Source organism: Notolepis coatsorum (genome assembly GCF_963971535.1).
Source record: "Notolepis coatsorum genome assembly, chromosome: 5".
In the NCBI taxonomy this organism is placed as follows: domain Eukaryota; kingdom Metazoa; phylum Chordata; class Actinopteri; order Aulopiformes; family Paralepididae; genus Notolepis; species Notolepis coatsorum.
Window position 1 is genome coordinate 203,795,332 of NC_140169.1, and position 25,411 is coordinate 203,820,742.

Genomic DNA, 25,411 nt, shown 5'->3' on the forward strand with positions numbered 1-25,411 from the left:
TGACAGGTGTATTAGTGGCTGTAGGAGGGTAGGAGAGATTAGCCGGGTTGCTAGCAAACTGGCGTGGATGGGTAGAGTCAGTTCTGGAGGAGCAGATTGTGGATATAGGTATGAGACACATTGTCTTGTCAAGAGTGGCAGGGAGGAAGTAGAGAGATAGCAGTGTGGGAGGGAAATATAGGATTATGGTGTACTTAGCACTGGGTGGATCGGTGGATCCCTCGGCGGAGAACTCCAGGAAAACTCCTCCTCTTTGTCCCTCTTCGTTTCTCGACGCTTCGCTGACGCTACACCAGCAAGCCTTTAAATCACTATCACTATCACTATCACTAATTAGTGCTGTCTTAACACCTGGCCCTTAATGGGGGCACTTAACAAAACAAAATGGCCGTTTTAAACACGCCCCTTTAATCAAGTCAGCTGGTTCCTCACTTTTAAGATTCACTAATAAACTTAAAATGGCTTACCCTAGTTTTCAGTATAAAGCAATGTTTCTCAGTGAGTGTGTCCTGTCCTTCCTTAACAGAGCCCAGTACAGAGTGATTTCAACACAGTGTGGACCTCTGCTTTTAAACAGGGCAGGCTCTTAATGGCTCACTCAGCAAATCAGATGCTACTAGTAAACAGGAAACAGTCCCTTAATGGGGGCACTTAACAAAACAAAATGGCCGTTTTAAACACGCCCCTTTAATCAAGTCAGCTGGTTCCTCACTTTTAAGATTCACTAATAAACTTAAAATGGCTTACCCTAGTTTTCAGTATAAAGCAATGTTTCTCAGTGAGTGTGTCCTGTCCTTCCTTAACAGAGCCCAGTACAGAGTGATTTCAACACAGTGTGGACCTCTGCTTTTAAACAGGGCAGGCTCTTAATGGCTCACTCAGCAAATCAGATGCTACTAGTAAACAGGAAACAGTCCCTTAATGGGGGCACTTAACTAAACAAAATGGCCGTTTTAAACACGCCCCTTTAATCAAGTCAGCTGGTTCCTCACTTTTAAGATTCACTAATAAACTTAAAATGGCTTACCCTAGTTTTCAGTATAAAGCAATGTTTCTCAGTGAGTGTGTCCTGTCCTTCCTTAACAGAGCCCAGTACAGAGTGATTTCAACACAGTGTGGACCTCTGCTTTTAAACAGGGCAGGCTCTTAATGGCTCACTCAGCAAATCAGATGCTACTAGTAAACAGGAAACAGTCCCTTAATGGGGGCACTTAACTAAACAAAATGGCCGTTTTAAACACGCCCCTTTAATCAAGTCAGCTGGTTCCTCACTTTTAAGATTCACTAATAAACTTAAAATGGCTTACCCTAGTTTTCAGTATAAAGCAATGTTTCTCAGTGAGTGTGTCCTGTCCTTCCTTAACAGAGCCCAGTACAGAGAGTGTACTGTGGAGTGGAGTGGACTCAACCTTGATGACTTGGACTCGGACTCGAGTAATGGGGACTCGACTCGGATGTCAGGTACGGTGTGTGATACTATAGTAGCTACCTGCGACCCAAAGTGGGGTCGTGGGTAGGTGACAGTGGGGTCGCGCATTGGCGCATTGGTGTTGTCCTCGACGACCAGTTGAACTTCTCTGCTCACATCGCAGCGACAACCAGAACCTGCCGATTCCTCCTGAGCAACGTCAGAAGGATCCGCCCCTTCCTGACAAAAGAAGCCACCCAACTCCTCGTCCAATCAACAGTCATCTCCCGCCTCGACTACTGCAACGCAATGCTCGCTGGCCTCCCGGCCACTGCCACTGCCACTAAGCCTCTTCAACTCATTCAGAACGCAGCGGCCCGCCTGATCTCAAACCTACCAAAGTCGGCCCATGTCACCCCACTTCTTGGGGACCTGCACTGGCTCCCCATTGCTGCACGAATCCGCTTCAAGGCCCTCGACCGAGCATACCGTGCGGCAAAGGGAACCGCTCCCGCCTACCTCCGGTCAATGGTCTCTAACTACACACCCTCAAGACCCCTACGCTCTGCATCTTCTGTCCGCCTCAGACCTACTCCTATCCAAGCCCCGGGAGGGTCATCAAAGAGAAGTCGCCTATTCTTAGTCCTTGCCCCACAATGGTGGAATGAACTACCCACCCCAGTTAGGACAGCCGAAACACATCCAATCTTTCGCCGTCGACTAAAGACGCACTTCTTCAACCATTATCTGAATAAAAAAAAAAAAAAAAAGAAAAAAAAATCTAACCCTAACTAACCGTACTGTCATGCACTTGTCCTAATAAACTAACCTACACTGTAGCACTCAACACTTTGATGAACATTGTTGCTCAGCTGATAGAGTTGTGCCCTTCCTGATGGCTTGTCGTACAGAACATGTAAGTTAAGTCGCTTTGGATAAAAGCGTCAGCTAAATGACTAAATGTAAATGTAAATACAAATGTTTAATGTTCTGGCAACATATTTTGTGTGATACTATAGCAGCAGCTACCTGTGACCAACATGACGACAGGTACGGTGTGTGATACTATAGCAGCAGCTACCTGTGACCAACATGACGACAGGTACGGTGTGTGATACTATAGCAGCAGCTACCTGTGACCAACATGACGACAGGTACGGTGTGTGATACTATAGCAGCAGCTACCTGTGACCAACATGACGACAGGTACGGTGTGTGATACTATAGCAGCAGCTACCTGTGACCAACATGACGACAGGTACGGTGTGTGATACTATAGCAGCAGCTACCTGTGACCAACATGACGACAGGTACGGTGTGTGATACTATAGCAGCAGCTACCTGTGACCAACATGACGACAGGTACGGTGTGTGATACTATAGCAGCAGCTACCTGTGACCAACATGACAACATATTTTGTGTGATACTATAGCAGCAGCTACCTGTGACCAACATGACGACAGGTACGGTGTGTGATACTATAGCAGCAGCTACCTGTGACCAACATGACGACAGGTACGGTGTGTGATACTATAGCAGCAGCTACCTGTGACCAACATGACGACAGGTACGGTGTGTGATACTATAGCAGCAGCTACCTGTGACCAACATGACGACAGGTACGGTGTGTGATACTATAGCAGCAGCTACCTGTGACCAACATGACGACAGGTACGGTGTGTGATACTATAGCAGCAGCTACCTGTGACCAACATGACGACAGGTACGGTGTGTGATACTATAGCAGCAGCTACCTGTGACCAACATGACGACAGGTACGGTGTGTGATACTATAGCAGCAGCTACCTGTGACCAACATGACGACAGGTACGGTGTGTGATACTATAGCAGCAGCTACCTGTGACCAACATGACGACAGGTACGGTGTGTGATACTATAGCAGCAGCTACCTGTGACCAACATGACGACAGGTACGGTGTGTGATACTATAGCAGCAGCTACCTGTGACCAACATGACGACAGGTACGGTGTGTGATACTATAGCAGCAGCTACCTGTGACCAACATGACGACAGGTACGGTGTGTGATACTATAGCAGCAGCTACCTGTGACCAACATGACGACAGGTACGGTGTGTGATACTATAGCAGCAGCTACCTGTGACCAACATGACGACAGGTACGGTGTGTGATACTATAGCAGCAGCTACCTGTGACCAACATGACGACAGGTACGGTGTGTGATACTATAGCAGCAGCTACCTGTGACCAACATGACGACAGGTACGGTGTGTGATACTATAGCAGCAGCTACCTGTGACCACGCTAGATGACAGGTACGGTGTGTGATACTATAGCAGCAGCTACCTGTGACCACGCTAGATGACAGGTACGGTGTGTGATACGGTCAAAACTGCATGCAACACCTGATCACTTGTGCCTGACTTACTACCAAAATACAAATTCCCATCTCACACCTGCCGCCCAGTGTGCAAAACAGGTACTGCTAGACAAGTGCACCGAGACAAGCTCCTCCACTTCACCAGGTCACCAAGACCTCCAGCGTTGGGTGTCACACAGCCACATTATACCAGAGCTCCTCAATAGGGATGGGTGTGGAGGATAACAGGACTTGTCTCCTAGGACTCGTCCACTTCCAGAACTTGTCTCCTCTCTCTCCCCAAACCCCCAGTTTATTGTGTGTGTGTGTGTCCCCCTCTCCTGTGTATAAAGAGGATTTCTCCAGGGAAATCACTCTCTTCTTCCAGATTCCAACAGCTAGTTGTTTGGTGAGAGCCATTCAAGCCATATACATGTATCTCTGAGTAAATTGTATTTGATATTTTCATTCCGAGTTAATAAATTGTAACCGGATCCACCGACTGAGTAAGTTATTACGGCTTTAATCGGCCACATTCATTCACAATTGGCATCCACAAACTTGTTGTGCTTGTGCGTACTGTATTCGTCCACCTGGGCAGAAAGAGGGTGTATTAATTAGATGGTCGACCTGTTTGGTAAGACATTGTTGTCTTCCCGCTTCTCTCTGCACCAGGTGAATGTGAACGGTGTGTTGTTAAATTGAGATTATGGCTGGATGATAAATTTAGTGTGCATATATTTGATGTGTTTTTGTGTACATTACGGGGTATCACGCGTGTAATGATTATCCCGGGTCCTACGTGGAAGTGTAGGATTTCTAGATTGGTGTGTACTTTCCTTGTTAGTTGGGACGCCTGTACGTTAATGCCAAGCAAGCAGTGCAAAAATGCTTCCGCATTCGTCACCGCACGCTAGTGCGGTAAAGCGCCCTTCTTTTCAGACAAATGCTACCGTGCGTGCACCGGCGGCGGCGTGCTCGCTCAGGTGCGTGCGTGCGCCGGCGTGCTCGCGCGAGGTGCCCGCGCATGCGACACGAGCGGAGCTCAATATATATAAGTCACCGCCCCTTATTCAGTCATCTAGCAATAGCTCAATTGGCAAGGACACATGGCTGTGGATCCTATGGCTTGTTTGCTGGCGAGTTCGAATCCCATCGAAAATATTTTTTTACGTGATTTTTTTTTAACGTGTATTCTTTCGCCGATTAAGGTTAGGCATTGTTTCGGAGTTGGTTAAGGTTAGAACGGTTAAGTTTAGGCGCTGTTAAGGAGCTGGTTAAGGTTAGAGTTTGTCAAAGAGAATGGCAATATAATTTCTAAGGTTAAGGTTAAGGTTAGGCATTGTTTCGGAGTTGGTTAAGGTTAGAACGGTTAAGTTTAGGCGTTGTTAAGGAGCTGGTTAAGGTTAGAGTTTGTCAAAGAGAATGGCAATAGACAGCCTATTTCCGCGCGACCTGGGCGCTGGGCGGCGGAAAATGAAAGGCGCATTACTGCATGCCACTACGGTAAATTTTTGCACTGCTTGCTTGGCATAAAGCTACACGCAGTTGGGACTAACTAAAAGTGCAAGATTTAAGGATTTCTAGGCAACACTCACCAAATTGCTATTCGATAGTCACTGGGACCTATTCGACCAATAATCGAAAATGCTACCTGGCTAGCTAGTGAGCTGTACCCAGCATGCCGTTCAGCGGTGTAACAGTTAATAGGGTTCCCCTCTCAATACACTACACAGTGTAGGGTGCTGGTAAAAACAAGGGAAATATAATATTATATATTATAAAAACTCTCATAAACTATTAGATTCTTTTTTTTATAATTTAATTTATCAAAAATGCATGCCCATCCCAAATTCTCAACCTGGGGGTGGGGTAGATGTTTTTGACTTGTGATATAAATATTGAGTTAAGTCTAAAGACCTACAATCATTAATCAAGTTCAATAGCCTGCAATGGGGAAATAAAAACTAGACTGAATATACATATAAACATTCAACACTATGTACATTATTGATTTAGCAGCATAGCATATGATTAGTAGCTCTGGCTTCAGAGGAGTCTGTTGTGAGTGTCCATTAGTGCATTAGTCCAGTGTACTATGGACATTAAATTAATAGATTGACCACCAAGGATGAAATTGTGAGTGTTGTAAAACAGTGTGGTGTGAACCAATCAGTGCTCAACCTGCTCAACCTTTTCTAGTTTGCAACCCTTAACTACCCTCACCAGACGATGTCTCCCCCACTCGCACTAGTGCCACCAAGTCAAATATGAACACGCACTTCCCCAAAGAACTCTTATGCATATGCAACCAACCATTGTACTCGCAGACTAGATCCCTGAATTACGGCCCTGAATAGTCTAGAGCCCTGCTCAAAATGCAGTAAGTTATAATGTTACTCAACATAAAATCACATCTGATCGCTTTTGATCTCCACAAGCGAGATGCTCATCTGTAGAGGGCCCATGGGACGACCCTCAAGGATGTCTGTTCGCAAACCTCCTACATAGTCGAGCATAGGCAGAAGGTAAACTTGATGACATCAATGATAATATAATAAACTTTATTTGTATAGCACTTTTCATACAGAAATTGCAGTTAAAAGCAGCCGGGTAGCACAGCGGACTAAGCGTCTGTCTACCACCGCAGAGACACTGGTATCGAATCCAGCTCAGCGGTGCCTCCGGCTTGGGCCGGTCGTCATACTGACACAATTGGCAGAGTCAGCGGGAGGGAAGCCGGTGGGTGGTAATCTGGTCGTTGTAAACAGCGACTCCTACAGGTCGGTCAGGGCGCCTGCACAGCGAGGAAGAGATCTGGGTGAGGTAGTGTGCCCTCCCACGCGTTACACTCACCCAATGAGAGTCCTCGCTGCCAGGTGAAAATACGCTGCTGGCTGTCCCCTATGTATCGGAGGAAGCATGTGATAGACTTCAGGGCTCCCTAGACCGGCAAGTAGGGGGCAAATGCAATACAAGAAAAAAATTGGGGGAGAAAAAGTGGATACAAAAAAATTAAATTGCAGTTCAAAGTGCTTCACAGCAGTAAGAAATACAGGCATAAGCGAGCATAAAAAAAGATAAGAGAGGTAGCCACTAGCCAGGTAAGGTAAATCACAGTTTTTCACATTAGGATCCAACATCCCAATAGGCCTCTCTGTTTACGGTTTAATTCAGTAATACAAATAATAAAATAGAATAGACAGAGTAAAAAAGTGCGGTTTGATTCGGTTTAAAAATAGGCAATACTAAAAATAATAAAATAGAATAGACAGAGTAAGAAAGTGTGATAAAATAGTTCAATATCAATGATGAACGATGACATCAAGAGGGCAGAGGTCACGCTTGGCTGCCGTCAGGGCGTCACTCCGGGCTGGTGTAGTCAGTGGGAACCCCAAACTCAACCTGGCCTTCGTGGCCAATCTCTTCAGTAAATACCCAGCTCTAACCAAACCAGAGAATATATTTATAATCCGAGTGTCTCGCATAGCCAGACCTCTCTCCACAGGAGATATTATAACCCGAGTGTAAATGGCTGCTTTTTTATATAGCGCTTTTATCCAAAGCGCTTTACAATTTGTTACTTACATATTACCCACTCACACACCGACGGCGGAGGGGACCATGCAAGGTGCCAACCTGCTCATCGGGAGCAATTAGGGGTTAAGTGTCTTGCTCAAGGACACATCGACACGCTGCCCAGGAGGAGCGGGAATCGAACCGGGAACCTCCGGATTGTCAGACGACTGCTCTACCTCCTGAGCCACTGTAAGTGCTAACGTTGCTACCACTAACAAGTAGGGCTGACCTCGACTAGTCGAATAATCGATCGAAAGGAGCCGTAATCGACTGCCAACCTCTTAGTCGAATGCAAAAAAAAGAAAAGAAAAAGTATAATATATATTTTTATTATTATTACATTTTTTAATCATTCTTTCCAAAAGCAAAGAAGCCTAGAAGCGTGGCTAACGCTAATGGTGCGCATACCAGCGAGGCTAACTGCCTAAGAAAACGGGCACAGAGGCACTGTAAGAGGATTTCACCCATCTAACGAACACACTAAACAAATATCAAGATGTACCAATCAGTGGACCAATTGTGTGCTTTCGCAGAGAACAAGAAGCCTTCAGTCGACTCCTTCAGACATTAAGCACCCCCCACAGCCCAAATGGAATGGTCCCACCCCAATTTTTCTTTTTAAATATATATATATATATATATTTTTTTTCTTTTGCATTCGACTACCAGTCGACTATCGGCAAATTTTGGCCAATCAAAGTCGACTATACAAATCCTTAGTCTGGGACAGGCCTACTAACAAGAGACCCAAAGGGTTGAAGCAAATGCTTTGTCGTATTGGAGCTGCTTCCTCACTGCATGAAATACTCATGAAATTGCTGCATCTATATTGTATTTTGCAGTATTCCATATTATTTTTTTTAGCTCAACCAAACGTTTGATGTTATTAGCCACCGACTGCCGTTAGCCATGGTCCAGCACAAGTAAACAAGAGCCTCTGCTCACATCAGGGCTCTAGACTAACGATGTCCCGTCGTCCCGGGGACAATCAAATATTGATTTGGGACGAACAGAAATCTTTGCTGGGACGCAAACGGGACGGAGAGGATTTTTTTTTTCACAGGAAATGTCAATTGGCCGACTGTCAGTGCGCGCATATATTGCTGTCAAATAGTGAATGTCTCGTGCTGACTAAATTGACAGAGTTCACTGAAGTCTAAACGTAGCGTGATTTGCCAAATCCAATGACTATCTCCGCCTCCCAATGCAGCCATACGCTAATCCAGCATCAAGCTCCTACTCACCTCATCAGCCAGTCGCGTTGCAGCAGCGTCACACCCCAAATTAATCTCTCATCGAAAAAGAAAAACGTGTTAACAGGTGAGGGAAATCTCTCTTACCTAGGCTTTCTCCACTGGTATTTAACCCTGGTTGACACAGTGAATGACAGCTGGTAATTGACAGTCGCACGGCACGAGACCACTGTACAAGAACCGCGAAAAGATCAGAATGTCAAAATTAAAACGCGCTATACTGTGGCATCCTCTCAGTGAAGAGATCACCGCAAACATGCTGCGCTATTTGAAGAGGATAAACACAGACCCAAAATGACCAACAGGGAACTGCATCCAGCAATACTACCCCTGAGTCTAAGGTAAGGACACATTTAAATCACAGAAGTGTAATGTTAGTCTATTGGAACTGTATACAGTTATCGGCGCGTTCTAGTTATAGCTGCTTATTGCTAGCTAACGTTACTGACTAACGTATCAGACTGCCACTGATTAATCCATAGTTCACACTATTTTATTCTTATTTTTAATATTATTATATTGTTATTCCTATTTTAGTCCTATTGACCTAAATGTTTATTGTTGTTCAATGTGAGCGATACATAGTCTGCTCTGTAGTGCCGAATTTCCCTCAGGATTATTAAAGGATTTCTATTCGATTCTATACTAACACGTAATGTTACTACCATTGCGAGTTAATTGGCATAACGTTACATTTATCGAAACAAACACGGAGAAATAGACGACAGGCTATAGGCAAACTTCACTTCAGCTACACAATGAATCCATATTCAGTGAGGAGGGCCCGCTGGAATTTAGCAGCAGTTATCAATATCAGCTGCTAACATTGGGGGGGGTTGTGTTAGGACATTTACAGGGGCCAGTTTAGCGCGATCTAAGGGACATGTTTCATTATGTGTCATTACTTTAGTTATCAAAGGTGGAATCTCTGGACGCAATGACATTATATAGTAACCTGTTCCACCCCTCTGGGTCGGTACCGACCCCTTTTGACATTATGATCATATACAGATACAGCCATAAATAGTCATGGAACAACTGTTTTGGGGCCGTTTTGATGCCGTTTTGCTTGGTTAATGTTAACAATGACCAGCGGGGGCACTCTCATACAGCTGGTGACAATGTGCTGGACGAGCTCCGCCCTCGGCAACGTGAGAGAGAGGCAGAGAGAGAGTGGACTAGGAAGGGCGCTTTCATACAGCTGGTGACAACGAGAGAGAGGCTGAGAGAGAATGAGAGCGAATGGCCAAAATACACTGTGTTCTGACCACATGTTTTGGCTCAAATACATAGTATTATATTGTATGCCTCGTTTTATAAAATATCCTTTGAGCGCAAGCGATTGATAACTGTCAACGTTGAAACGGCACAAGCTCTTATTTATTTTTTAAGCGGGCCGCTTTTATTATGAAATTCGTATTATGAAACAGGAAACACCTCGACCATTGTCTTCAACTTAGCTCACTACGATTCAACCTATTGCGTGGCACCACAGAGAGACGTTGTAGTATCGGCGTCTGTGATTTGCCTAAACGTTCGGCTGAGTCTGCAGCAGCCGTAGTGGACGGGGACGGCCGAGTTAGACAGATAATATCATTAGAATATTATTCTTTTGGTAACGTTTTATTTCTGACTACAGTACAGTATGTATTACTATCTATTACTACCTACTATGGGCCAGCCGTGTATAGGTGTAACAGAGTTATAATAGTTCAATGGTTGTGATGGCGGAGTTAGCGACGCGTCGGGTTCCTTACTGTATATTTGCATATCGTTTTATTTACTACTACCTACTATGCTGCTATGTCTATACTACTATCTACTACTACCGAACTTTTCGCACTATAAGCCGCACCTGACTATAAGCCGCAGCAGCTAAATTGAATGATGTGTACATATATAAGCCGCACTGGACTATAAGCCGCAGGTGTTTTAATGTTTAATTACCATATGTAAGGGTTCGTGCACAGAGGGGATTGTCGGGAAAGAGATGGCTGTTTGAGGAAGCTCCCATTTATTAACATTTCAACAAACAAGTTGCATATTTGCATAACAAGTGTTACCATTTAGTGCAATAGTATACTAAAAAAAGCAATATTTCGATTTTTACATTTTCGGGTTTGGTCCACATATAACGTGATACTCTGCAGTGCAGGTGAATAAAGTAGAAGCACTTCTTATAGTGTACAATGGGGGAAATAAGATACACCATCAGGCCAGTTTAACTGTATAGAGGGGCATTTATTGTACTGAAATAGCTTAACATTCAGACAAAGTCACAGAAGATTACAGACTGTATTAAGCCCAAACTGAGTAAAAGATCATCGAAGCCTAAACAAACGCCCTTGTAGTGGATAGACTATATATCAACAACCAACTGTTTAGGGACTCCAGTATCACTCCCTGGTTATTCTGAAACCCATTGAGACTATTGCTTTATGGTCGGTAGGCCTACTGACACTTCCTGTATTAAGCTAGGCTTGCATAAGGGTTTTGGTTATAGCTCATATCAATGTGTGTAGTCTGAGAAATAAGTGCTATGAAATTGAATGTATGGTCAAAGCTAACTGGATTAATATCCTTGCCATCTCTGAAACGCACCTTGATGATTCCTTCTCTGATTCTGCTGTAACTATAGAAGGTTTTAATATTTTTTAGAAAAGATAGAAACAGGTTTTGCATTTGGCATTTCATCTACATGTATTGATCATATTTATACAAACGTGCCAGGCCAATGCTCAAAGGCAGTCTCTGTTCCTGTAGGTTTCAGTGACCACAACATCATAGCAGTCTCCAGAATGACGAAGGTCCCAAAAGCCAAAGCAAAAATTATTGTCTCACGGTTATATAAGAGCTTTAATGTAGAAGGTTTTATTAATGAAATGTCGGGTATAAACTCTTCCTCCCCATGCATTTGAAATGTAAGAGACTGTGCCATCTGATTAGCACTACACTCAGTAGTACTAAAGTTGATGGATCCAAAACCATGTCTCGCACAAGGTTTACAGAAGCATGCGCATCCAAACGATAAATACTAGGTGCTGGACAGAAGAGCACACTTCCTCACACTAGAACATGCTCGCATGTTATTACTTTGCTTGAGTTGTGTGACGTTCCAAACTGAAATTAATAATAAAACAAATGGCTGCAACCATGTCCATGTCCAGACCTCTTACTTACAAAATCAGGTGTAACAAATGTGTGCAAATGCAGTATCACATTAATAACTGTCCTTTATGACATAAGCATTTATCACTGTATTATACTACAACTCTATACATACATCTGAGTAGTAATTAGCACTATTACTCAGTAGTACTAATTTATATATTTTACACAGAGTTTAATCACCTGTTCATTGTATATCACTATTGCACTTTACTGTTACATTTGCACTGTGGTTGGATGTCAAACTTCTTTAGGTTGTGTGTTGGAGGACATGGTGATTTGAGAGGACCGTGTTTTGAATATGGTGTAATACTTGCTTATAAACACACAATACGTTAATGCACAACAGACGAGAGAGAGCTTGACATGCATCGCTGTGGCAGAGGCTGGTGTTGTGCTTGTCATCTTTCCTGTGACAAAATGGCATCAAAGGTAATAAAAAAAGTCAACCAATGAACTAGATTCTTGTACCGGATCTCCTCTCTGGTAAACAAGAATACCCTGAAGACTCTAACAGGAGCACTCATTCAAGGGTACTACGACTATGCTTGCACCTCATGGTACCAAAGCACCTCAAAGGCGCTAAAAACAAGATTACAAACATCACAAAACAAACTGATCAAACTTCTACTTGACCTTACCCCTAGAACCCACCTCACCCCTGCCCACTTTGACAACCGAGGATGGCTTAGAGTAGACGACAGAGTACAGCATTTATATAGAGCTTTTATCCTAAGTGCTTTACAACTTAATGTACATTAAACTTGAAAACAAGTTTTCATTCAGTCTGTCTCGTCTCTCCCTCCATCCCAACAGGGGGGTAGTAGAGTGACTATACTGTGTATGTACTGTAGGTGTGACATTGAAATGCTGCGAAACCCCCACACACACAAACACACCATTGAAATGCTAATTGTTGGCGCAGCACTGCAGAACTGGAACACACTGATGCTTTTTTGGCTATGTCTCTCTCATTCATTAAAATCCTTAAGCTACTATCTATCCATGGGGCTGATTTGACTGTGAACTTTTTTAAAGGAGCATGTTTATCTGCTACACTCATGTACCTCAATTCCATTCCCCCCAAGGTTGAGAAGAAACCACAGTACGGGGAGATTGATTGATTGATTGAACATTTTATTAACAGATTGCAGAATGGGTACAGTACAGTACAGCTCAATACATACAATTGTTAAGGGGATGCAGACCAGAGAAAGACTTTCGTCTTGTTTACATCAGGGTCCCCCATTTTCAATTCATCATAACATATATGACATACATGACATACAGATAGACAGTACTGCTACATCTATGACATACCAGATTTGCAAATACAGTACCGTTTGTGATAGGAAAAGAGTCCAGAAAAGAGAGTATATACATTTGACATAGAAACTGTACATTGGAGGAGGTTGGGGGGGAGGTTGGGTAGGAGGAGTGGGTGGGGGACACTGTACAACTGAACAAGCAAAACTGTACATTGGAATATTGACTCCCTCCCCGCAGAACTCCGCACCGCCCCAACTCTGGACTCATTTAAAAAACTGCTCAAAACCCACCTCTTCAACTTGGCCTTCAACCCCTAACTTTCTCACTTTATATGTATATGTTGTGTCTGTCCACTATGTTTGTTAATTTGTCATCTCCCCCCCCCCTATGTAAAGCGACCTTGGGTCCTCTGAAAGGCGCTATATAAAACGAAGTTATTATTATTATTATTATTATACTTGGTCATTTACTGTACATTGGGGGGGGTTGTGTTAGGACATTTACAGGGGCCAGTTTAGAATTGCAGTCTCCCGTAGGTGTTTTTTGAGAGTGTTTTTGAAAGTGGGAAGTATTTTGACATGTACATGGGTACCTTGGTCGTGTAGTGTATCTTGTAGACCAGGCCCATTGCAAGTTGCGTCTACTCTAAGCCATCCTAGGTTGTCAAAGTGGGCAGGGGTGAGGTGGGTTCTAGGAGTAAGGTCAAGCAGTAGTCTGACCAGATTGTTTTGAGATGTTTGTAATTTTGTTTTTAGCGCCTTTGAGGTGCTTTGGTACCATGAGGTGCATGCATAGTCGTAGTACCCTTGAATGAGTGCTCCTGCCAGAGTCTTCAGGGTATTCTTGTTTACCAGAGACGAGATCCGGTACAAGAATCTAGTTTGTTGGTTGACTTTTTTTTTATTACATTGGATGCCATTTTGTCACAGGAAAGATTTGCCTCTAGGATGGAACCCAGGTAGGTAATATCTTCTTTCCTTGTGACCATATTGTCACCCACTGTAACTGAGAAGCCGTCGGTCTTGCTGAGTTTGTTATTTGAACCGAAGAGAATGGACTCTGTTTTGCCCATGTGTAATGATAGTTTGTTATCAGCGAGCCATATGCAGATTTTGCCTAGTTCTGAGCTGAGGGTTTTTTCAACCTGTAACTTGTTCTTCTAAAGTGTGAGGGACCAACTCATCAAAAGATGTGCTAATAAACGATAAGTACTGTCCTCATGCCAATATGTGGGTGGTATTCCAACATGCCCATTTCACCTGGCACCCTAGAAACACCACTGTGCAATTTTTAATCAACACAGTTCTATTTAGCTATTAATGGATTTGATCAAGGCAGGAGTTTAGTCAGTTTCAGTCAAGGTCATTCGTACTTCTCATCACAATTAGGACAGTCGAAACCCGATCAATCTTTCGCCGTCGACTAAAAACACACTTCATTCAATCAATATCTGAAATAAATATTAAATAAAAAGCCGGTCCTTGCAAGGGTTCCGGTGGGTCCCTATAGCAAAATCAGGAATAGTTTACCTTCACCATAAGAATGACTATTCTGACACAGGTTCCCCTCAACTACAGTATAGACTGTTAATAGATGACGGGACCTAAGATGGGTTTACACACTGTACCAGGAGAACTGTAGACCAGGAGTTGTGTTACAAGAGAAGTGATTCAAAACTAAAACTTTGTTTGTAATGACAGCTTCAAGGATGCTTTCTGTATGATCCCCCGCAGTATTCAGGTGTGATTTTGGCCCATCAGTATCCTTCTGACTCCCTGATCAGAAATGTTGCGAGGAGCACCAGTGCATGGCCGGTTGATGATGGAGTGATGTTGCTTCCACTTATGGATAATGCCCCCAATGGTGCTTACTGGAAGATTCTGAAGTTGTGAAATACGTCTTTAGCCAATTCTATTTTCATGATTTGCAACAATCTGTTTGTGAAGGTCTTGAGAGGCTAGCCCTTTGCTTTTACCCATCAGTTGATGTTTCTTGTGTGGCACCTTGGTAACAAACAAAAAAACATTTTATAGCCCATTAATATATTCTAACCCAGTTGACATTATTAGCACAGATAGGAGGTAGAGTTGCCTCCTAATTCGTTTTGGTTTTCAGCTAGTTCCTTGCCTTTCATTGCTGTGGTGTACTGCTTTTTCTTAGTGTGTCCAATACTTTTTTCCTGTTTCATTCCACTTGATTACACATAACTTTATTTACATATGGACTTTAATGTTTAGATTTCTTGAGTTAATACAAACGTCTGGTGCAAATTTCGCTTGAATACGCTAATTGGAAATACATTTACTGAACAATACTTATTTCCCCCATTGTACACTATAAGAAGTGCTTCTACTTTATTCACCTGCACTGCAGAGTATCACGTTAACAATCAAATGGCTAGCAAGCTCACCTGTGACATACTGTACAGTGCAAAATACAAGAGTACAATCTTAGTCAACTTTTATGAAAACAATACACAAGTTGGAACAGTTTGAACGTTTTATTAGTTTATTTACTGTCTTTCCAGACAGTTGCATTCCAGATGAAAAACATAACGTTACTGAAATTAATAAGGAATGCAATGTTCGCTAGCTTACCAACGTATTTCATTCCCTGTAGCTGAGTACTGAGGCGGAAGTGACAATCTTTCAAAGTAAAAGAAAACAGCTTTTTGCGCGACGGATAAATGCAATTTCACGGAGAGAATATGTCTGGTGGCCATATAATACTGTATTATAGCTTACTTGAATGAACAATCTCCCTCCCCACTTTACCAGCGTATTTTAAATTCACAATAAAGTCTCTCTCAGTCTCGCGCCGTCCCAACGTTGACAGTGGCTCAAGTTTCAAGTTTCTTTCAAGTTTCTTTAATATTTGTCATACAGAAGTACAGAATACTTTTATACAAAATGCTTCTTACTGTTACGCTCCAGAGACTGTGCAAGACAAGATAAGTATGAAATAAAATAACATAGTAAAATTAGAAGTAAAAAAATTAGGTCACAGTGTTCAGTTTAGACATATGTACAATGTTCGATGCAGAATAGACGTAGTTACCATACAATATACAATACTGTGCAGTGTACTAATATACAATACTATATAGTGCAAGGCAGAAATGGGACGAGGTGCAATTTAGGTACAATTCACAGTAGGTGTACGAGTTGTAGTGCAAATCCTTTATCAATAAATATAAAGTGTAAAGTGTGTTTGTGTGATCTAAAGTGTGGAGAGTGGGTGCTGCAGTGTGTTGTTTGTTTGAGTGAGTGTGTGCGTGTGGGTGTGTGTGCTGTGTGCATTTGATGGTTGTTGCATAGTGTTTATTGTTCGTTTAGCAGCCTGATGGCCTGGGGATAGAAGCTTCTTCTGAGTCTTTCTGTGCTCACCTTAAGACTCCGGTATCGCTTGCCTGACCGCAGCAGTTCAAAGAGGCAGTTGTTCGGGTGGCTCGAGTCCTTAATAATTCTCTTAGCCTTCCCCTTGCACCGCTTGTTGTAAATGTTCTGGAGGGTGGGAAGCTCCCCTCCAATTGTGCGTTCGGCTGAACGTGTCACTCTTTGTAGTCTGCTACGGTCTTGTGCAGTGCTATTCCCAAACCAGGAGGTGATGTTGCCGGTCAGGATGCTCTCTATTGTACATGAGTAGAAGTTCCTAAGGATCTTCTGACTGACTTGGAACTTCCTTAGGCGCCTGAGGAAGTAGAGGCGTTGTTGTGCCTTCTTCACAACACTGTCAATGTGTGTGGTCCATGTCAAGTCCTCGGATATGTGGGCTCCGAGGTACTTGAAACTGTTCACTCTCTCAACCGGTGCCCCGTCGATGCTGAGGGGGCTGTAGTCCTTGACCCCCGACCTCCTGAAGTCCACAATCATCTCTTTTGTTTTGCTGACGTTCAGGGAGAGGCAGTTCTCCTGACACCACTGTGACAGGTTCTCTACCTCTTCCAGGTAGGCCCTTTCGTCGTTGGCAGAGATCAGGCCCACCACTACTGTGTCATCAGCAAATTTGATGATGGTGTTGTTGTTCCGCTGTGCTACGCAGTCATGTGTGTACAGGGAGTAGAGGAGGGGGCTCAGAACACAGCCCTGGGGGGCCCCTATGTTGAGCGTGATGGATGAGGAGGTGCAGTTGCCGGCTCTTACCACCTGGGGTCTGCCCGTCAGGAAGTCCAAGACCCACTAGCAGAGGTCATAGTTCAAGCCCAGGTCCCTGAGCTTGGCTATGAGTTTGGAGGGGACTATGGTATTGAATGCTGAGCTGTAGTCGATGAACAGCATTCTCACATAGTTCCCCTGCCTCTTGTCCAGGTGTGATGCTGCTGTGTGCAGCACATGGGCTATGGCGTCCTCCGTGGACCTGTTGGGGCGATATGCAAATTGCAGAGGGTCCAGGTTGATGGGGAGGGAGGAACAGATGTAGCCCTTCACTAGCTTCTCAAAGCACTTCATGGCTATGGAGGTGAGGGCTACAGGGCGGTAGTCGTTGAGGCAAGCGGGCGTAGATTTTTTGGGTACAGGGATGATGGTGGACTTCTTCAGACAGGTGGGGATGACAGCCTGTTCCAAGGACAGGTTGAAGATGTCAGTGAATACCGGGGCCAGTTGGTCGGCACAGACTTTTAGGATGCGGCCGGGGATGCCGTCCGGTCCTGCTGCCTTCCTGATATTCACTTTTTTAAAGATCCGTCTCACCTCATGCTCTGTTACCCTGAACACTGAGTCTCCATCAGCAGACCCCCCCCCCCCCCCCCATTGCCGTGGTTTGTAGGCTGGTGTTGTTATTCACAGCCTCAAACCTCGCATAGAAGGAATTGAGATCATTTGCTAAGGAGATGTCACTGTTCAGTTTGAGGGGGGTGCCTTTGTAGTCTGTCATTGTTCTGAGGCCCTGCCACATGCCTCTAGAGTCAGCCTGTTCAAACTGAAGTTCAACTTTATCCCTGTAACGCCGTTTTGCCTCTATTACTGCTCTCCTGACGTTGTATCTTGCCATCTTGTGTTCTTCCATGTTGCCTCGTGTTATCGACACAAAGGCACAGTGATGAATGAGGAAGTCAATACTCAATAGACAGCCGCCGGTCGACTTTGCGCCTCCTGGCGGCATAAAACAGAACAGCAGCCTGGGTTCCTAATTAATTAAAACGACGTGATATAACTGTGCGCGCGTCGTGGCAAAGTGTCCATGAAAACTAAAGGCTTCATCTGTAGGCATATTTTTATGAGTGATGAAAATTATTTGTGATTTTAAAATCAACCGTTTTCAAGTATTAACATCACTACTATGTCACAAAAGCATGTAGAATGTAAAACGTTAGGTTGGCAATAGGTTAGCAATAGGTTAAAAGTGTCCTTATATCGTTTTAAGTTTTCGATTTGCGATCGTCTATCCGACCCGGAACCGGAAATGAACATGTTGAACCATGGGAATTGTAGTTTTTGCGGCCATTTCGTAGAGGAGATTCATAGCTGTCGACCAGCGTTGGAATTTCTCCGATCTACACTTCCTGTCATATACTATGGTGGTTCAAAGTTTTGAATGAATCATATCAATAATTGTTATGATTCGCGATAATAAGCCACAAAAGGTAACGTTTTTGACAAATATTGAAACACAGTCAGTTTCTCCACACTATTGTTAGCATGTAGGAACAATTAGATCTGAAATTAGTTTCAAAACGGTTAGACTGTGGGGGAAATAAAAAAGTACAGTCGATTACAGTAAATATCAGTATCTGTTATTATGCACGCCTGGTGATACTAAATCCAAATTGAACTCGGGCATTTGAAAGATACTATATGTATATATATATAAATGTGCGAATTGGCTATACTAAGGTAATGTATAAGCATATATTCTATATTCTATAATAATATTTCAAATTGCATTGGTCCGGATGGGAGAATTCAGTACTGTATATACAGAACCTTCGGTTTTATCATCTTCCCTTTATTAATTTCCTTAGATCTTTTGTACACATGATCTCAAGAGGGTACTGAACGAGGTCAGTGGCAGTTTTTTAAGTCTGGTCATTATTATCATGGTGTTATTCACTGTCAAAGATGAAAAGAAAAATCATAATTCAATTTAAGCAAGCCTAGTAATAGACACAATATTTCTGACACTGAGAATACATTCACTGAGGTCCATAGATGTACCTAGATACCAAGAATATGCAAATAGCCCTTGTAGAAGTGGAGCAATATTCCATTTACCTAGGTATACATTTTATGCAGATTTTCACCTGGGGTGGAACAGGTAGCTAAACTACATTTTTCTTTCTTGTTAGAAGAGGAATAACTTATTCAGTTAGATTTGATTTGATCTTTATTTATCTCTAACATTTTCAACCATAAACACACACATTTGTAATAACAAAAAAAACTAAAACGAAATAAAATACAAATACATTTAAATATATTTTCCTATGGAAGGAATAATCAACATGGCTCCAATTGGTTGACTATAACAGCACCGTGACCAGATATCCCTATACTAGCACCTTGTTAAACACTTTCTTTTATATATATATATATATATATATATATATATATATATATATATATATTTATTTTTAATCATAATTATTCTTGTGAAATCTTTCCACCTAGGAGCCTTTTGACTAAATCAATTTATTCTCCCCTTCTCTGAATTGTGTTTCTTATGGCAATAACAACTATAGACGACAAAACCAAAGTAAAGAAACAACATTTGATTTTTGGGACGGTTACATTCACTTTGGGACGGTTAAAATTGTATTTCGGGACAGTTCTGGGACGGTGGTGAAAAAAGTTAGTCTGGAGCCCTGGCTCACATGCTTTGTTGACGCAAGCACGTAACCAGTGAATGACGCTGGTCCAAGCGACGGGTCTCGGTAGTTGCAGGCTCATATCGTTGCTCATACCCAGCGCAACCACCTAGTTACATTCATCCTGGACAACGTCAATATGTAAATAAACACTTTTTGATGACACACCCCTTTTCCCCCCAAGTGTGACATGATGTGGGGAAAGGGAGATGAAGAGAATAAGGAGAGAAGACTGACCAGAGCGTGGATGATCTCGTGTTTGACTGTGGACAGCATTCCTTCAAACTCCTGAGGCTGGGGGGAGATCATAGCGGGACACAGGTTGGCATAGCCAGCTATAGGCCTGCGGGAGGAGACAGAGAAATTAGTGTGCGAGTGTGTGTGCGTGTGTGTGTGTGTGCCTGAATAATGTGGATCCATCTCAGTGTGTAGCCTCTCAGTGTGTATGCCAGATACAAACTAATCCTAGGCAACATTCAAAAATTGTTCAGACAGGGAAGAAGAATATAACTTAAGAGGGAGAGGGAATCTTAAACAACCAATGGTACACACTACGCTGAGAAGCATGTGCATATTTGTGTGTGGAGTGAAGTTGTGGAATAATTTACCTGAATACATCAAACTGAGTAAACATATGGCACAATTTAAAAAGCAGCAAAAAAAACACACATTAGAGAAATACAGAAATGAGTAATAAGGATAAACAAAGTTATGTTATATTGTGTTATGTAGTGCTGTACTGTATTCACTGCTGTCAAGTGAATCAATTTCTCTTTTCTTTTCGTACTATAAGTAAAAGTATATTCTATATTGTAATATACTAAATTATGTTATATCTAGTCAAATTAATGGAAGAACAAATGTAAATGTAAGGGGGTAGTGATCAATAAGCTTAGCTTCCCTCTACTCCTTTTTTGGACATGTCTGCTAACCAAATACATTGCTCTTGACTTTTTGTTTATAATTCCTTTATTTTAATGTTTTTTTTATGTTTTTTAATTTAAGGGGAAAAAAGAATACATGTTCAAAAATAAACGTTTTCATTCATTCATTCATTATGTAGCCTCTCAGTGTGTATGTAGTCTCTCAGTGTGTATGTAGTCTCTCAGTGTGTATGTAGCCTCTCAGTGTGTATGTAGCCTCTCAGTGTGTATGTAGTCTCTCAGTGTGTATGTAGCCTCTCAGTGTGTATGTAGCCTCTCAGTGTGTATGTAGCCTCTCAGTGTGTATGTAGTCTCTCAGTGTGTATGTAGCCTCTCAGTGTGTATGTAGCCTCTCAGTGGGTATGTAGCCTCTCTCAGTGTGTATGTAGTCTCTCAGTGTGTATGTAGCCTCTCTCAGTGTGTATGTTAGGGTTAGGGTTAGGGTTAGGGTTAAGGTTAGGGTTAAAAATAAACAGCACAAACTGACTACTTCCGGGTTTTACAGGAAACAAGACAAGGTACAAGCCCCGATGCCCCACCCACGCAGTCAAACAGAGTACAAGCCCCGAAGCCCCGCCTCAAACAGAGTACAAGCCCTGAAGCCCCGCCCAGACGTTGGGCTTGCGGCTCTGTAGATATACCCTACTCGTGTATGTAGCCTCTCAGGCTGTATGTAGGCCTACCTGTCCAGCTCAGCCTCCAGCTGGCAGTAGGCAGCATAGGCTACGATGTTCTCCTGAGCACAGCGCTCTGTGGTGATGCCGCTGATGTACAGAATGAGGTCACAGCCCTCCACCCCGGGACCATCTGGGGGCCCCGAGGGGCCACAGGACTTCCCCGACTCACTGCACACCTTACATTGCTGCAGAATCACAAATACACACACGATAATAATAAACCACAAGTACACAATATGAATACAATAATAAACAAGCACACAATGATAAACAAGTATACAATAATAATACGATGGCAAAGCAAAGCGACCCCACCCAGAACGAAAGAGTTTTTTTGGGGGGCCAGAGAGCCCAGTTGGGTCCCAGATTGGATCACTTAGGGTGTTTTGAGGGGGTCTGAAGACCTCCTACCTGCAGGTGGTGCTGTGGTACGATGACTGGTCCGCAGAGAGTGACCTCAGCACAGGCCCCCTGGCAGTAACGATGAGGATCATCTCTTCTCCGCAGGTACTGTTTGGTAACACATTGTCTAGAGAAGGAGACAGAGGAGGGGAGACACAGGAAATAATGTTCTTTATTGAGACAGTAGGAAGGCTGAGAGTTCAAGTAAAAAGAAATGGCCACTTTTCTGGGTGCCTGTTAAGAGCACCACCACCACAGCTCTGGCAGTGGGCACTATTGGATATTTTCATCAGAAAGTATTGGGAACTATAAGAGCCTAGATGTAGTTCAATCAACAGTCTGTATTATATTGTAGAGGCCCCTTGTTTGCAAGGCAGTTGACATGTCTGGAGGCTCGTAATCTTCAACCAAAGTGCTAAACTTGTATATCAAGTGATACGAGAGGCTGAGGAAAGTCCTACCTGCTGAGCAGCACAGGCCCCACCCTGTGTCTCACACTGAAGGCCCTCTGGAGGTAGTCAATAGCCTGGGGGAACAGCTTGTCCTGGAGGGAGAAGATATCCACAAGCAGAACTGTTACCTTTATGCACTGCAATAATCTGACCATTGACATTATCATTATGTTTACTTTGTCAGGGACCATGTACAAAAAACAATCTCAATTAATGTTAAAACAATCATTCCCAATTCTAAATTCTGTTCTGGTCAGTGTAATTGATGAAGTAAAAACAGCAGTACTGTTGCTTTGGTCAGTATAATTAATCATGTTAAAACAAGTCACAGAGCTGTACTGTTTGTTCTGTTCAGCATAATTCATCATTTTAAAACAAGTCTGGAATCAGAAACTTCAGAATGTCATCTTTCAAAAGAGACTAGGCTCATGCATGTGCTATAAGTATAAAGTACCGGTATGTTATTTTGGTTTGCAAAAAAAGTATGCAGTCCTCAAAAACAAACTAAAATGGCCAATTTTGGGGGCGCAGGTTAACCGGTTAAAACAAGTCACAGAGCTGTTTGTTCTGGTCAGTATAATTCATCATGTTAAAACAAGTCACAGAGCTGTTTGTTCTGGTCAGTATAATTCATCATGTTAAAACAAGTCAATACTGTTTGTTCTGGTCAGTATAATTCATCATGTTAGAACAAGTCACAGAGCTGTTTGTTCTGGTCAGTATAATTCATCATGTTAAAACAAGTCAATACTGTTTGTTCTGGTCAGTATAATTCATCATGTTAGAACAAGTCACAGAGCTGTTTGTTCTGGTCAGTATAATTCATCATGTTAAAACAAGTCACAGTACTGTTTGTTCTGGTCAGTATAATTCATCATGTTAAAACAAGTCACAGTACTGTTTGTTCTGGTCAGTATAATTCATCATGTTAAAACAAGTCACAGTACTGTTTGTTCTGGTCAGTATAATTCATCATGTTAAAACAAGTCACAGAGCTGTGTGTTCTGGTCAGTATAATTCATCATGTTAAAACAAGTCACAGAGCTGTTTGTTCTGGTCAGTATAATTCATCATGTTAAAACAAGTCACAGAGCTGTTTGTTCTGGTCAGTATAATTCATCATGTTAAAACAAGTCACAGTACTGTTTGTTCTGGTCAGTATAAATCATCATGTTAAAACAAGTCACAAGCTGTTTGTTCTGGTCAGTATAATTCATCATGTTAAAACAAGTCACAGTACTGTTTGTTCTGGTCAGTATAATTCATCATGTTAAAACAAGTCACAGCTGTTTGTTCTGGTCAGTATAATTCATCATGTTAAAACAAGTCACAGCTGTTTGTTCTGGTCAGTATAATTCATCATGTTAAAACAAGTCACAGAGCAGTACTGTTTGTTCTGGTCAGTATAATTCATCATGTTAAAACAAGTCACAGCTGTTTGTTCTGGTCAGTATAATTCATCATGTTAAAACAAGTCACAGCTGTTTGTTCTGGTCAGTATAATTCATCATGTTAAAACAAGTCACAGCTGTTTGTTCTGGTCAGTATAATTCATCATGTTAAAAAACAAGTCACAGCTGTTTGTTCTGGTCAGTATAATTCATCATGTTAAAACAAGTCAATACTGTTTGTTCTGGTCAGTATAATTCATCATGTTAAAACAAGTCACAGCTGTATACCTGATGAATTGAAAATGGGGGACCCTGGTGGAAACAAGACGAAAGTCTTTCTCTGGTCTGCATCCCCTTAACAATTGTGTGTATTGAGCTGTACTGTATTGTACCCATTCTGCAATCTGTTAATAAAGTTTTCAATCAATCAATCAATGTTTGTTCTGGTCAGTATAATTCATCATGTTAAAACAAGTCACAGAGCTGTTTGTTCTGGTCAGTATAATTCATCATGTTAAAACAAGTCACAGCTGTTTGTTCTGGTCAGTATAATTCATCATGTTAAAACAAGTCACAGCTGTTTGTTCTGGTCAGTATAATTCATCATGTTAAAACAAGTCAATACTGTTTGTTCTGGTCAGTATAATTCATCATGTTAAAACAAGTCACCTCCCACCTCTTGCAGAGACAAGTCGCATTTCTTTCCTCTCTCCCAAGGCCTTCAAGGCCGTTCCCACCGCCGCCTCTACTGCACCATGGAGCCTGACGCTGCTATGCCCTGCTTCGTGCCGGTGGCCGGACTATACCCAAATCAACTCTAAATGGATCTAATCAGTGGATTGCATATTTTCTTCAAGAAGCAGAATAAGGCTAACCCTCTCTGCCTATTGGGACATCATAATTGGACTACAAACTTGAAGACGTGGTATTATTTGGATTATCGAAGCTTTTGGACTGCAATAAGAAGATTTTGGATCTGTTTACCGCGCACAGGATCTACCAAAATGAACTGATAAGACACTTGGACACTTGGACTAATAATGCATTCAGTCATTTGGACGGAGTTGTTAAAACTCACTCCACTCAAATCAATAGAGTTATATTCCACTCTATTCAAATCAAATTTAAAGGGACGTGGCTGGGATAAATTGTGCCAGTCAGTCAGCCAAAACAAATTCTTGGACCAAGGTCGAACCGAGAGCTCTGGAGTCGAAGGCTCTCTGGGAGATAAGAGTGGCGAGCGGCGTCCCACAACCCCAATCCCTAGTCGTCGTCCCCCCCCCCCCCCCCTTCCTCTGCATTGGCGCTGCACTGTCGGCTGCCTCGTGTGAGGGAGACCTCCCCCACCCAGGACTTGGCTTGTGCACTCCCCCCCACCTTCCCCCCCCCTCCCACTCCCCCCCCCCCCCCCCCTACAGCCCTGTAACAACCCCAACCCACTCCCCCCTCCTTCCGTAAATGGCGCTGCCTATGACGGCTGCCAGTCTGTTTGCGGTGGTGAATATGCATATGTTGTCTCAAGGCTCTGTACCATTATTACTATCTAAAATGTAATAATTGTGGAATATTACTGTAATGAGCTGTATGTGTATGATCCAAGCGTCCTATGATCCTCATAGGAGCATAACAGAAAAAAGCATTCCATGTGAAGGTATTCTGTATCTTTGCATGTCAACTAATAAAGAAACTTGAACTTGAAACTTGAAGTCACAGTACTGTTTGTTCTGGTCAGTATAATTCATA

The 25,411-nt window shown here is 42.7% G+C and overlaps 1 protein-coding gene across 1 annotated transcript in view; it reads right to left on the reverse strand.

Moving 5' to 3' along the window:
• Nucleotides 1–25,411, reverse strand: part of lmln (leishmanolysin-like (metallopeptidase M8 family)) — a 98,838-nt gene that overhangs the window by 56,621 nt on the left and 16,806 nt on the right. The window contains exons 4-7 of the mRNA XM_084313880.1: nucleotides 22,287–22,369; nucleotides 21,835–21,952; nucleotides 21,430–21,608; nucleotides 20,061–20,166 (exon numbers count right to left, since the gene is read on the reverse strand). Of these exons, the coding sequence (XP_084170006.1) occupies nucleotides 20,061–20,166; nucleotides 21,430–21,608; nucleotides 21,835–21,952; nucleotides 22,287–22,369 (486 nt within the window). The remainder of the gene's footprint in view (nucleotides 1–20,060; nucleotides 20,167–21,429; nucleotides 21,609–21,834; nucleotides 21,953–22,286; nucleotides 22,370–25,411) is intronic.